At 41.0% G+C, this 16187-nt stretch overlaps 1 protein-coding gene across 1 annotated transcript in view; it reads right to left on the bottom strand.

Annotated features, from left to right (window-relative positions):
* LOC124553860 (poly [ADP-ribose] polymerase tankyrase-1-like) overlaps window positions 1-16187 on the bottom strand; it is an 82080-nt gene that overhangs the window by 5933 nt on the left and 59960 nt on the right. Inside the window, exons 3-4 of the mRNA XM_047127853.1 lie at window positions 11591-11740; window positions 10362-10511 (exon numbers count right to left, since the gene is read on the bottom strand). Coding sequence (XP_046983809.1) covers window positions 10362-10511; window positions 11591-11740 — 300 coding nt within the window. The remainder of the gene's footprint in view (window positions 1-10361; window positions 10512-11590; window positions 11741-16187) is intronic.

Here is a 16187-nt window from a genome sequence, read left to right as displayed (position 1 = left end):
AATAGTAGAATGTGTCCATCAGGGAGGTTCAGAAATTTCGAATGTGGACCTGAGTAACAAATGTACCAGTAATATTTCGACCCTTACAAAGTAGCCCTTGTGAAGTGTAAATGCAAAGGAACAACCATAGCAGAAGGTAGAAGAGGTGGATCTATGTACCGACCAATAGGGACCATGGAGCTTTATGGAGGGTCGTTGTAAAATATCGCATGAAGCACTGCAGCCAGCACAACGACTGTGCGCAGGGAGGTAAAAAGAAGGGGGTAAAATGGTCGAGTAGCCCCCCCCCCCCAATGAGCCACAAATATCTGCAGACAGTGCTAAGCAACGCTTGGTTGGTGTAAAGCGTGACGCCTCTGGACGATGGATGAGTGGAAACGAATGCTCCAGACAGATGAACCACCTGTGGCAGTCCGATGGAAGGTTCTGTTTTTGGTTGATGACTATTACCTGCCATTTTGTGTAATGCCAAAAGTGAAGGAGTGAGAAGATGGCGTTACATTATGGGGTATATCTATGGTTATGTTATTATTCCCCTATTGAGCTTAAGAGAACCCTTAATTCGACAGCATATGAATCACGTTTTCCAGCTTTATATGCTGCATATAATACAGTATCATTGTTTGTATTAGCAAGACAGTGCTCCTTGTAACAAATCATTATCTGTCACCTGAGTGTTTGTGGACATTCCATGAATGTACTATTCTGCCATGAATTCCGAGCTGAATCCAATGTAACTGCTTTGGGATGAGTTAGAAGCTGACTTCGCTGCAGATTGAAGAGTCCAACGTTGAGGAAGGATGGGTTCTCATTTTTCCACTGAAGTTCAGACCCATTACTGAAAGTTTCCTCAGCAGAGTCGAAGCCTTCATAGACATGAAACTTTGACACATCCCTTATTAATGTTCACTAATGAGTGTCCAGAAACTGTCGATGTAACTGAATGTCTACTGAGAAACGGACCATGTTATTTGCATGTGACAGCAACACCTACATTTTGATGTTACAAACTGTGTGTTGCAGCCTCAGGAATAACATGTAAAACTTTCTTTGTGAACTAAAGACAATTAAGTACAAATAAATTCTATTAATCTGTCAAATGAAATTGTTTTAGACAGTAGTTATCTAATTCCTTTGATGTGTCCTGCCACGAATTCCTCTCTTGCACCAACCTTCATCTCAAAATAGCAGATACACACTACGTGCTCAATTAACTCCTGGATGTAGACCAATCTTTCTCTTCAGTTTCTACATCCCCTTCGTCTTGTTAGTCTTTCCCCATGTCACTAATTCTGCAAAGTACCCCCTCATTCCATATCCAACATGTCCACCTAATTTTCAACACTTTTCTCTAGCACCACATCTCAGACGCTCGTAGTCTCCTCAGTCACGGCGTTTTGCCACTGTCTACGATTCAGTATCATACAAAGTAGTTCTCTAAACATATATTCTCATAAATTTCTTCCTCAAATTATGACCTTTGTTTCATAGTAGTAGAATTATGTTGGCTAGTTGTACCAATGTTGCCTTTGCTAGTATGCCTTTTATGTCCTTTTTGTTTTGTATATCATGGACTATTTTGCTTACAGAATTCCTTAATATCGTCTACTTCATGACCACCAATTTAAATGTAAAAGATTACAATATCTGCTACTTCTCATTAGAAAATTATTTCCGTCGTTCATTCTCAATTAATATTCCTTACTCATCAGACTCTCCATTCAATTCAACAGATCCCGTAATTCTTCACTTTCTCATCTCAGTGTCATCAACAAATTTTTTGTTTGACATCCTTTCACTGTTAATCTGAATCCCACACTTGAACCTTTATTATATTTCCATCATAGCTTCTTCGATGAATAGATTGAATAGTAGGAGAAACGACTGTACCCTGTCTTACACACTTTTAATCTGAGCACTTTGTTCTTTATTTTCCAGTATTCTTCCCTCATCGTTCTTGTACATATTGTAACCTACCTGTCTTTCCCTGTAACTTACTTACATTTATGTAAGACTTTCAAAGATCCTGCAGAATTTTATACTGTCGAACGCTTTTTCTAGGTAAAAAAACTTTTGACTGTATTTTGACTTTTCGTCAGACTTGCTTCAATTATCAAGTACAACTTTCGAACTGCCTCTCTGGCGCCTTTACCTCTCCTAAAACCAAACTGACCGTCATCTGACAGTTTCTCAATTTTCTGTTCCATTCTTATTTATATCATTCTCATCAGCAGCTCGGATGTGTGACTTTCGAAGACTACTGTGCTGTTATTTTCACAATTATCTGCCCTTGTTACCTCTGGAAATATGTGGATGATTTTTTTCTGAAAGTGTAACGGTGCATTGATTCTACACTCTAACTTGGATAGTCGTTGGGTGCCATTTTCCCTTATGAACTCAATAGTCATGATTAAATTTTATGTATCCTTTTAGCTTTATTTGTTATGAAATCGACCAGAGTTCTTTTAAATATTGCCTCTAACAGTACATCTTCTATATCTTCCGCGCCAACACAGATTGCTTCCTCCTCCATGTCATCAGAAAAGTTCCTCCTTCATAGAGGCTGTCAATGTAAACTTTCCATTTATCGGCTCTCTCTTCTGACGTTGGGAATGGAATTCCCATGGTAATTATTGTTTTGACTTTTCTATATTCTGTGTCAGTCCTTCCTACGACTGTTTGTTTAAAGTTTTGTCTTAAGTTTTCTGCAGTTATTTAGCCTTGGCTGCCTAGAACATGGTACTTATGTCATTCCTAAATGACTTACATCGAGGTGACAAGTTGTGCAAAAGTGATGTGCACATACGAAGATAGCGGTAGTATCGTGTACACAAGATATGAAAGTGCAGTGCATTGGCGGAGCTATCATATGTAATCAGGTGATTCATGTGAAAAGTTTCCGACGTGATTGTGGCCATATGCCCACACAGCGAGAATTAACAGATTTTTCACACCGAAAGGTGGTTGAAGCTAAACGCATGAGACATTACATTTCGGAAATCGTTAGGGAATTCAGTATTCCAAGATCCACAGTGTCAAGAGTGTGCCGAGAATACAAAATTTCAGGCATTATCTGTCCCACGGTCAATGCTGTGGCTGAGAGCCTTCAGATAACGACCTAAAGCAGCGGCCTGTACATAGGTTGGTCAGTGCAAGAGACAAGCAGCACTGCGTGAAATAACCGCAGAAATCAATGTAGAAGGTACTACCAACGTATCTGTTCGGAAGTGCGGCTAAATTTGGCGTCAGTGGGCTGCGGCAAAAGATGACCAATGCAAGTGCATTTACTAACAGTATGTTGTCACCTGCAGCTCCTGATCTCATGACCACTGTCCCAACGTTTATTAGAGTATCGTGTAAAAATGTGATGTAAGTCGTTAAAGAACTTTTTGAGATTTTGGTAACATTGTTAACAACGTCTTTTACTTTCGAAATAGTACATACAATGAAGGGCTGCAGCACCAAGATAAATCTGTGCGACACAAACGAAAGTTGGTTGGCGTGTTTCTACATCTGAATGATGATGACTTTTCGCGGCAGTCACGTCGCTTAAGAGTGGCGCTAGTAGCACCACTGTGAGGGAACAAATGAAGCCTGCTTTAATTATACGCTGTAACGGGCTCGCCGGACGCGGTGGTCGTGCGGTTCTAGGCGCTCCAGTCCGGAGCCGCGCTGCTGCTATGGTCGCAAGTTCGAATCCTGCCTCGGGCATGGATGTGTGTGATGTCCTTAGGTTAGTTAGGTTTAATTAGTTCTAAGTTCTAGGGGACTGATGACCACAGCAGTTGAGTCCCATAGTGCTCAGAGCCATTTGAACCATTTTTTTGAAACAGGCTCGAGCGTTAGCTACATTTTGAGACTGGTCGTAGTGAGTTTATGTGGGGCAGAAATTTCTTTGAGACGACAAAGACGCATTCATTAACATCTCATAGGGATTAAACGAAGTCTGTAATAGGGTTACAAGATTCTGGTTGTTCCTTCCGTGATGCAGAAATATTTCACAGTAATGTAGCCACTATACATGCCTACTGGCAGCGGTGATTACAAGAATTCCGGCAGCTAGAAGACTAGGTTACAGACGGCCATCGTGTTCTGCGTATTACTCTGGCGCACTGTAATAAAACTCCAGCAGCAGTTTGAGCAGCAGGTGTCACCAAGTAACACAATGAACTCTTACAAATGGGTTATTTTAAAGACAACTCAGAACCAGATGCCCTGTAACATGCGTTTCACTGATCCCAAACCACCAGCCTCGGTGGCAGTAACGGCCATGTTTTGATTAGGCCGTTTCGGGGCCTATAACCAGCCTTTCTGTGTGTTCAAACAAATTTCGGGCTTGCAGCTGGTCGTTCAGTACTTCGCACGATATTTCAACTGGGCACCTGCCAGTCATTTTCAGGTGAGCCGTCGCAGACTGGCGAAAACGGCATCCGTTCCGCAATATATAGAGTACTGTAACTATTCTGCGCATGCATCGATAACTTGTTAGTTGAACCACACTGCCCTCCGGCAGCGCCCTCGCTGGTGCAATAGCGGAACTCAGTCGCCCTCTGCGTTGCTGTTTGCCACGGCCGTCGACGCACTCTGTCGTCTTCTATTTGAGCAAATCGTGGAGATGATGGGATTCCATGCACTGTCCAGCTGGTAGCCGCTGTCACGGTTTAAAAGATTTTCCGCCAGTCGCATTTCTACGGATTCTTTAATAATGGAGTCCCAGAAAGACGTTGCTGTGGACAAAATCATTGTTTTCTCATACTCATTTAAAGTCCAGTAGCAATACAATGTTCAGCAATAGCGGACTTGCTTGGCTGCTAAAGGGGGGTGTAACGTCGATGTTCAGTGCAGCGTTCTTGCACGGTGCGTGTGGTTTGACCTATGTAAGCCATACCACATTGGCACGGTATCTTGTAAATTCCGGCCTTTCGTAGTAACAGATTGTCCTTAACTGATCCCACAAGGTCCGCAATCTTCGATGGTGGGCGGAAAACCACTTTCACCTGAAATTTTCGGAGGATTCTTGCTATTTTAAACGACGTGTTTCCAACGAAAGGAAGAAAAACTAAAGATTGTTCCGGCATGTTCTCCTCTTTATTCACTTCCCGCTTCTTAGTTTTAACTGTTAGTGTCCTGTTAATCTGCCGGATGGAATACCCATTTTCACTGAATACTGTCTTTAGACGGGCGAATTCTTGAGGTAAGCTATCTGAGACAGTAAGAGCTCTATGAACAAGTGTTTTAAGGAAACTCATGGTTTGCGATGGGTGATGGCAATTCGATGCTTGCCGGTACAAATCAGTATGAGTGGGTTTCCGGTAAACCGAATGCCCTAGAGAACCATCGTTCTTCCTTCGAAGCAGGACATCCAAGAAAGGCCAACAACCATCTTTCTCTGTTTCGATGGTGAACAGGATGTTGCTATGAATGGAGTTGAGGTGATGTAGAAACTCCATTAATTTATCTTCTCCATGAGGCCACACTATGAAAGTGTCATCCACATACCACCAAAAAGCTGTTGGTTTCAGGGCAGCTGATTCAAGCGCTCTCTCTTCAAAATCCTCCATAAAAAGGTTGACCACCAAAAGAGACAGGGGACTACCCATGGCGACACCGTCAGTCTGTTCAAAATATTCTTGATTAAACATAAAATAAGTTGAGGAAAGAGCATGCCGGAACAAAGCAGTGATATCAACAGGAAACATGTTACCAATCAGTGTCAAAGAATCCGCAAGAGGGACTTTTGTAAAAAGTGAGACCACATCAAAACTTACTGGACGGTCTACACTGCTAAGACGAAGAGCCCCCAGTCTATTGATAAAATCAGCTGAAAAAAATTCACAGCCTTTCTGTGTGTTAACACACTGGACCTACATCTGGAGTTATGATCTGGGATAGCAGGAACATTCTCATGGTTATCCACACACCTTGTCTGTTTCAATCTGGTGATTCGACCCGTTCTACTGCCATTAACGAACAGCATTCCAGGGGAAGTTTTTCAACAGGATAACGCTCGATCACTTACCGCTCTTGTAACCTAACATACTCTATAGAGTGTTGACAAGGCTCTTGGCATTCTCAATCATCAGGTCTGTTTCCAGCAGAGTAGATATGGGACATCATCATACAATTATTCTGGCAACATTCATCAACAGCATTAATCGTCCCTTTACTTGCCAACCATGTGCTTCAGCCACCGAACTTCATTTCAAATACTGACATCCGATACTTGAGCAACACAATGCATGCATGTCTGCACGCTTGCATTCGCCCTTCTTACAGTGCTCCAGCATTTCACGTTTCCAGTGGCTTATCTTGCACTTACATTAACTTGCGATCTTCCAGTGTTAATCAGCTAAATATGTTACCCTGGCAAATGTATTCCAGACGTTCCACTGTTCTATATTAACTTGTTTTTGGTTTTGTGATTCTTTTAAATCAGTGTATTTATGACTGTAAACTATTTTTGTTTAAAGTATTTGTCGCTTTTAGTCTTCCAAAGCCTACATTTATGTAGGACCTCTTACTAGTCACCACAGCCGTCTGATGCCGAAGAAAAAAGGAAGCGTTGGCTCTCTTTCGCCCTGTACATTGTTATTCACATTACTACCATGTTACGCACGATCTGCTATCCATCCTGGCTTTTTTAACTCTCTCCCTCAACAAACTTTTCACTCCATTATGGAGTATTGTCTTAATATGTTTCATTTCCTGCTCTTAATATTTTATTTCCTCATGCTGATGTTTCTCTGTCGCCTTTTAGCCAGCTCTCCTCTTTTTATATCAGTCTTTCTATGCTGAAACATTCTTTCCTTTCCGTGTCTTGTCCCTTGTTCAACAACAATAATTTATTTTCTAATTTGTTTTCTGCCAATTTTCTACTGAGCTTCTGCCAATTTTATGTCTAGTACGTACAACATAATTTACAGACGTTGCCTGACATCATATTCATTAATTATTATTGATTGTGCTGCATCATCTTACATTGATGAGTTTCTGGCTCATCTAAATAGTCTTCTTCGCTGTACTCTCTATCTTTAGTCTTTCCTGCTACACTTACTTCTCGTTGGTTGTCTTCATATGTCAAATGGCTGATGCTATTTGTATACGACAAATTGGGTAAATACCTATCAGGCTCTCTATCTTATAAAATTTCAGCGTACATTCTCTGTATCTTTCTATATTATCAGACCCATGGATGAAGTTTTGTTGACTGCCTGTGTGCATAAAGCTTTTATACTGGGAAAAGTACTCTGAGAAGTATTTTCTCAATTTGGTGCAAACATTAAATGTAAGACATTGTACATCTGTGGCTGATCATAAAAGGTAATTAAAGCCCGAAATCCTTGAATCACTGGGAGAGGTTAGACACTGGACTCGCATTCGGGAGGACGACGGTTCAATCCCGCGACCGGCCATCCTGATTTAGGTTTTCCGTGATTTCCCTAAATCACTCCAGGCAAATGCCGGGATGGTTCCTCTGAAAGGGCACGGCCGACTTCATTCCCCATCCTTCCCTAATCCGATGAGACCGATGACCACGCTGTCTGGTCTCCTTCCCCAAAACCAACCAACCAACCATCACTGGGAGAGAATATGTTTTCATAAGCCCACTGAAACATTACTGATCCCATTCTCATTGTTAAAATACTTGGTAAGGTCAGACTCATCTACTGTCAAATAACTTGTTGGATTCTGCTCTCATTAATTGTAAAGGCATGTTGAATTGCAACTTTTAGGCCTGTAGAATTCAAGCATCAACTGAAATGTGTCCTGCAACAATATCAGTTCACTATCAGACAGGATTATTTTACAAAGCGTCAGTCAAATATCGGTGACTACCACTATAGCTCTATGATTTTAAATAAGAAAAGTGAAGTCACGACGAAACTACACTGAAACTGATCTGTGATGAATAAAAAGGAAAATTTCTGTCAGTTCGCCTGTGAAACTCCCTGAGCTACAGAAGGTTTTACACCTGGCGACATATGGCTACTGTGTCCATCTCCACTCAACCATGCCCACACAAGAGGATTGACAAAATTTTCCTTGATCTAAAATGGCCGCCTTTATCAGTAGGACACCGACAGGTCCGACTTCCACTTTCGTTGAAGCAGTTGTTGCCACGAATGATTTCCAAAAACTGCCACTAGACGTTGTCACAAACGTCTTTCACAGTAGGATATAAGCCACGGATCTCAACTGATTCCGCTCCCTCAGCTGCGGTGTTACAACACACCCTGTGAGAGAATTTCTCATCATACCGTTGGGAGAATAATCGTGGAAATCCAAGTTAAGGGTTCTTCCCTCATAGTTAATTCATAAGATAGGAAACCATCTACATCCATGTCTACGTGAGTACTTTGCTATTCACAATAAAGTGCCTGGCGGAGGGTTCACTGAACCACCATCCAGCTGTGTCTCTACCGTTCCGCTCTCGAACAGAGTACGGGAACAACAAGCTCTTAAATTTTTCTGTGCGAGGCCTGAGATCTCTTATTTTATCGTGGTGATTATTTCTCGCTATTTAGGTGGGTGCCAACAGAATGTTTTCACAATCGGAGGAGGAAACTGGTAGTTGAATTTAATGATAAGATCCTGTCGCAACGAAAAACGCGTTTGTTTTAATGATCGCCAATACAATTCACGAATCATGTCCGTGGCCCTATCTCCACTACTTCGCGGTAATAAAAAATGAGCTGCCCTTCTTTAAACTTTTTCGATGTCATCCGTCAGTCCCACCTGATGCGGATCCCAAACGGCACAGCAGTGCTCCAGAATAGGGCGGAAAAGCGTAGTGTAAGCAGCCTCTTTAACAGACCTGTTCCACCTTATAAGTGTTCTGCGAATGATTCGCAGTCTTTCGTTTACTCTACCCACAACAATATCTACGTGATCGTTCCATTGTAGGTTATTTGTAATTGTAATCCCTAAGTATTTAATTGAATTTATAGCCTTCAGGTTTGTGTGAATTATCGCGTAATCGAAATTTTGTCGATTTCTTTTAGTACTCGTGTGAAAAACTTTATACTTTTCTTTGTTCAGGGTCAATTGCCACTTTTCGCACCATACCGATGTCGCATCTAAATCATTTTGCAAGACGGTATATGACAGCACCATCTGCAAACAATCTAAGAGGGCTACCCATATTTTCTCCTACGTCGTTAATATAGATCAGGAACGACAGAGGGCCTATAACAATTCCTTGGGGAACGCCCGATATTACATCTGCTTTACTTAATGTCTCTCTGACAGTCATCATGAATTCAGTCGCGCAGCTGAGGCAATATTCAATAGTCACGCAGTTTAGCTAGGAGACGCTTTTGAGGAAATGTGTCGAAAGGCTTCTGTAAATCTAAAAATATGGAATCATTTTGACATCCCCCGTCGGTAGCACTAATTACTTCACAAGTATAAAGACCTAGTTGTGTTCCACAGGAACGGTATTTTCTAAGCCCTTGCTGATAATGTGTCAATAAATCGGTTTTTTTTCCGAGGTAATTCATAATGTTCAGACAGCATATGTTCCAAAACTCTACTGGAAATCGACGTTAGTGATATGGGCCAGTAATTCAGCGGATTACTCCTATTTCACTGTTTGAGTATTGGTGTGACAAGAGCAATTTTCCAGTCTTTAGGTGCGGATATTTCTGTGAGCGAGTTGATGTATATAATTGCTAAATATGGAAGATTTATGACAGCATATACTGAAAGAAACTTGACAGATGTACAATCTGGACCGGAGGCCCTGCCTTTATTAAGTGATTTAAGCTACTTTGCTACACCAAGGATATCTGCTTATATGTTTCTCACTTTGAAGTTATTCTTGATAGGAATTCAGGAATACTTATTTCTTCTTATTTGGTCAAGGCGTTTTGGAAAACTATGTATAATAACTAAGCTTTAGTGGCACTGTCACCAGTGACTTCACCATTGTTATCACACAGTGAAGGTTATTGACTGCTTCTTTCCACTAGTGTGCTTAAGGTATTACCAGAATATCTTAGGGCTTTCTGCGAGATTACTAGACAGAGTTTTCGCTGAAAACTGAAATTGCTCCCAACACACCAGCACAGTCGTTATTTTTGGGGAAATATTTAGTGTTATCTTACACAAGTGAGCTGTGTTAGGAACTGAAAACGAGTCATGCAACTAATCTGTAGAAGGGTGTATAGATCCCCTTATATCCTTGCCTCGTCGAACGTCACAATTAATGAAAGGAAAAACTTTATACGAGACCTACAACTTCTGCTTCGTCAAAAACGAAAAATAGCGACATTCGATTTCTTGACTTTATCACTTGGCTAACTGCCCAACATGTCGCCCTGTGATTGTGGACAGTCTACACGTTAAGTGGCTGAACTCACCGCAGAAGAGAGATGGCGACGTCATCAGGCTGGGGAGTCGTCTGGGGAGAGGTGGGGGGCGCAGCTGTGGCTGGCCTCCAGCAGTCGTCGCTGTGGCCACTGTGCGGCTGCGAGGAGGGGCCGGTGCTGCTCTCTACAGCGCTTGGCGTGCTGCACAGAAGGAACACTACTTCCAAAAGGGTTTCCACGTCGAGTCCAGTGGGCAGATTACCACAGACGGTACAGCTGAGGTACTGTCCACACACAGATAATAGAACACACGCTGCCAACGACAGTAGTGGCCCACGTAAGAAGAATGACAGCATTCAGGTAATCATACATACTCCTTCTCCTCATTTTCTCATACTTGTAGCCTACCATATTACACAATATTTGGTACAAAATAAAGCGTAAATATAAGATTTGTACAAAGCTCAACAATTGTGATTACAACAACCATTGGTCAACATAGATTCAATAGACAACAGCATAATCACAGAGAAATTTGAAAGACAGTACCCCATCAATGCACTTGTGGTACTGTCGTCATGAGATGGTGTTTGCAGCTCGTGTGTTAAGGGGGGCTGGACGTAAAACGGGCTGACTTGGAGCAGAAGAGGCACCACAAGACACTAATTTCTACTGCCTATATTTTTACAAATAAATTCATAGAATTTTGTCAACATGACCAGGATTCACAATCATAGCAATGGAAGTTCAAAAACATAACGAAATAAATTTTTTTACAAGTGAAATTTCATAATTATTTCACTTACTACTGACTGCATTTTTTGCTATAGGTACACTTTTCTTCATAAGTAAGCGAGATTCCTCGTTAAATTTGGCACAGCATACTATCCATATTTAAAGGTGTATGAATAATCATCGATTAAACGTGTACTGGCAATAGCGGCGTCATTTCACGAGGAATGGCTGCTAGTTAGACGCATGTACAGTCTATGTAGAATCAGTGAATGTTCTGTCCATTTATATACGGGGAAGGTATGCTAATGTCTGACTTTGAATTAGGGAAGTCTGTGATGACCTGGACGCTCATCACGAGCATTTCGGAATACACGACTTGTTGAGTGTTCGAGGAGCGCTGTGGTGAGTGCCTTCGTCATGTGACGAAACCAAGGTGAAACTATGTACAGATGTCATGGGGTTGGGCGGCCAACCCTCATTACATATCTCTAACGTTGTAGACTGGGCAGGCTACAAGTTTGTCTGAACACAGTTACTGAACTCACCGCAGGAGAGAGACGGCGGCGTAATCAGGCTGTGGAGTCGTCTGGGGAGAGGTGGAAGGCATAGCTGTGGCTGGCCTCCGGCCGTCGTCGCTGTGGCCACTGTGCGGCTGCGAGGAGGGGCCGGTCCTGCTCTCTCCAGCGCTTGGCGTGCTGCACAGGAGGAACACTGCTTCCAAAAGGGTTTCCACATCGAGTCCAGTTGGAAGATTACCACAGACGGTACAGCTGAGGTACTGTCCACACACAGATAATAGAACACACACTGCCAACGACAGTAGTGGCCCACGTAAGACGATTGACAGCATTCAGGTAATCATACATCTTCCTTCTCCCCGTTTTCTCATACCTGTAGCCTAGAATATTACCCAATATTTGGTACAAAATAAATGTAAGATGTGTACAAAGCTCAACAACTGTGCTTACAACACCCATTGGTCAACATAATTTCATTAGACAACAGCATAAATCACAAAGAAATTTGAATGACAGTAACCCTTAAATGCACTTAATGTGGTACTACCGTCATGAGATGGTGTTTGTAGCTCGTATGTTAAGGGGGGTGGACGTCAAACGGACCGACTTGGAGCGGAAGAGGCACCACAAGATACTAAATTCTACTGTCTATATTTTTACAAATAAATTCATAGAATTTTTGTCAGCATGACCAGGATTCACAATCATAGCAGTGGAAGTTCAAAAACATAACGAAATAAATTTTTTTTACGTGTGAAACTTTATAATTTTTTCACTTACTATTGGCCGAATTTTTTTCTATAGGTACACATTTCTTCATAAGTAAGAGAGATTCTTCGATTAATTTTGCACAGCATACAATCCATACATAAAGGTGTATGAAATTCTAGATTCTATTTAATTTACAAGAAAATAATTGACCTGTTACATTTTAAACTTCATGTTTAGAAAAAAAAATCAAATGTTATAGTTAATTATCTCAAACTTTACCACAGTTTTCAATAGAGATGGAAATTCTAGAGTTTTGCATTAAGGGGTTGGTGTTTAATAAAGATACCACGTTGGAAAAGGAATGGGATATTTATTTTGGATGTTACATGTACCTACGAACAGAAATTTGTGTTTTGCAGAAAATGGCCATTAAAGTTTCTGGCAGCATTTGGCATCTTTTAGAACTGTCCAGCACCATTAAGAGGTTTTTTTCCACTTTGTAAATCAGTTTTCGTCTTTACCACATTCCTCCACTTCCAAAAATGATTTATGTGCTTTCGCTACACGCTCAATGTTTATCGCATATAAAGCTTTGATGCAGTTCGCTTTGCCCTTGATTCCCATTTTCTCTAAAATACATATCCAGCTTTGCACACCGTCATTAAAGCATGTAACTGCATCATAAACACCAACTCCAAGTGCATCTCTTCCACACAAAAATTGGTTTTTGGCAATCTTTTCCATGCACATTCATTAAAGCTTCCATTGGGGTTTGAGTGCCGCCATCAAGAAATTTCTTCTATGTCAATAGTCCTTTGTTACAAGTATGTCCATCTCTGGCGCAAATATAAACATTCGAATTCTACACAGTGAAATACGCGTATGTATGACAGCAGACGTCTGTGGTAAGGGGTGTAGCGCTTCATCTTGGTACACATAGGACCAAATAGTGTGCCTTATAATCACTGAAATATATTTGTTTCATACATCAAACTATTCAGAAAGATGTACTCTACAAAACAGACATATTTTCGAAAAGTCGATTTCTTTTTAAAAATTTTTGACTTCCTACCCACCTAGGAGACAGGAATCGGACTATAGGGGGAAGAAATCGGAGACAGGTATCTAAAAATCTCTTTGGGTTCTTTCGTCGCTGTTGTCTGTCAGAATCATGAGAAAATAATCCCAGAACACGAAGAAATGGGATATAAATCAAGAAGGAGATGAATTATGACAGTGATAGGATGTTGTGCAAGGTTGTTAGTCTGTGGGATGTCGCTTCCGAACATTATAGATGGCCCAAAACAACACAAGGACCTCAACGCTCGCGTGACGTGAGATGACATGGTGAATGGCGCCAGTTGTGCCCTGGGGCCAGGATGACGACAGACTAAGTCGCCAGCCGCCCCAGGCGTCGCGTCGCCCCCTGGATAAACGGCAGACAGCCCGGTGGCTGCATTGGGGGTCACCACTGGGTGAGGCGAATGCTGCGACGAAAACTGGAGTCGACCTATATGTCTGTGTACAGCGAGAGAAACTCGAAAGCGCAGAACTGCTCCTTTGCCAAGCAGACTACTGTCACAAGGGACGTCATATCCGTCTCGCCGCTCGCTACTCGCCATCAAAGACAACTGAGGCGTAAGGTATTTATGGTATAATGAAAAAGTTTATCTATGAGTACTAGAAATAGTCATATAACGTGTAGGGATTAATTCTTATCACTTACTGTTCCAACAAGTCGTTTGACTTCCTCGAGTCTTAGACAGAGTGCTCGTACACCATTACCGAGTAATAGCTGCACTGCGAGTTTTTTTCTGTATTTTGGTATTTTAATGCCTCACAAGGAGGTGACAAAATAGCCAAATACAGTATGTCTACAAGGTAGAATGTCGTTGATAAATGTTGCATAATATGAAACGAATGAGGTGCGATAGAAGACCAGTTACCAAATTTTCAGACGTTTAAGTGAATTTTGCCCACTCACGGTGAATAGAAAGAAATGCTTGTTACTTACTTTCATGTTCCATGCATCAAATTGCACGATAGATCGTCATGTCGTGAAATGAGTCATTTTTGATTCAAATTGCCAGTTAATTTATACATTTGTACTCTAAACATCACCATACAATTACTATTCTTTTCCCCAAAATGGTAACAAGGAATACAGATTGAGTTATCAATTCCCACCCATAACCTTTTACACATTTCAAACATAGAAAGTATTCTACAGAGTAGGAGGAGTTCTCAAGCAGAAACTTTTTCAATTTATTTCCAAATTTTACCATACTGTCTGTTAGACATTCTATATCACAGGGTAAGTGGTCAAAATTTTTTGTTCAAACCTTAATGGCAACCTAAAGAAAATATTAATGTTTAGTAATTAATGTAATTTTTTCTTCTATTATTGTAATCATGTACCTCATGGCTCCGTTTGAACTGTAGTAGATTGTTTACAACAAGCTTCATGAAGGAATAAATTTACTGTGAAGCAGTAGTCAGTAGACCCAACTCCTTAATCAGATGGCTACAAGACGATCGCGTGTGAGTGCGACATATTATTGTTAAAACTCGTTTTTTGGCAATGAGGACCTTCTTTCTTAAAGATGAATTACCCCAGAACATTATTCCATTTACATTTCTAAATTTGCTATGATTCTAAGTGCAAATGTAGCTCAACTAAGTTTTTTTAGGAGTCCCCAAATTTATGTTTTTCCAATAAAAATTCTCATCAATATGGACACCTAAGAATTTTAAAAATTTCCACCCTATGTATTACTTCACCACCATGTGTTACACTTATCACTGATGCAGTACCCACCAGAGCTGCAGAACTGTATATAATGTGTCTTTGTGAAATTCAGGGTGAGACAATTTGCAGAAAACCAACCTATGATACTTCTGAGAACTTTGTTTACCATTTCTTCCAGTTCTGTAATAATACTGAGAGTGATAACAATACTGCTGTCATCTGCAAAAAGAACTAATTCTCCTTGCTGTACATTAGACGGTAGATCATTAACATATATGAGAAACAGTATTGGACATAAGATTGAGCCTTGGGGAACCCCATATGTGATTTCCACCCAGTCAGAATTATGTCCCTGAATTCTGTTGGTTGACTTACTACTAAATACAGCTTTTTGCAACCTTATGGTTAGATATGATAAGATCCATTGGTTGACTACACCATCAACCCTACAAAATTTATCTAGCAGTGTATTATGGTTTACACCATCAAATGCCTTGGATAGGTCACAGAAAATACCCACCTGTGCTGTTTTGCTATTTAATACTTGTACTATCTGGTGTGTGAACATTTAAATGGCATTCTAAGTACAGCATCCCTTCTGAAAGGCAAACTGTGATTTGATGACAATATTATTGTTGCCAAGGTGAGATAATCTTCTACAATACATCACCTTCTAAAAAATGTAGGTAAATGATAGAAGCAGTGAGACAGGTCGGTAGTTTCTGATGTCTCTCTTATCTGTGAAATAAAAGGTGTCACATTCAAATTCAAAACCGAACGCTATTCAGTCTGTGAATCCAAAGAAGAGTGAAGACACCGTTTGAAACAAGTGTACTGTTACAAATCACTGTTTCAGAATATATAATTCGATATGTGACAGATAAATTGAAGCATACCGAAAAAGCGGTGAGATGTCATTCTGGTTTCTTACACAAACACGCCATCAGCTGCAGTGTAACTGATCAAGGTTTCAAATCTCCATGACTGGTAGACTGGACACCACAGCACGTTCATATAATGCCGGTGAACAGTGTCAGATGTTGTGTGATACTTGTGAAGGACACAGAGACACTTTCTGCGCATGTGTTATCTGCAGCTGACATAATTTGGAAGCTGCTCCACTCTTGATCTCCAGTTGTGTGGCTGGTCTAATAGTGCAGCAAT

Source organism: Schistocerca americana, chromosome 11, assembly GCF_021461395.2.
Source record: "Schistocerca americana isolate TAMUIC-IGC-003095 chromosome 11, iqSchAmer2.1, whole genome shotgun sequence".
Taxonomy (NCBI): Eukaryota; Metazoa; Arthropoda; class Insecta; order Orthoptera; family Acrididae; genus Schistocerca; species Schistocerca americana.
The sequence above is the reverse complement of the archived record's forward strand: the minus strand, read 5'-3'. Positions and strand labels throughout refer to the sequence as shown.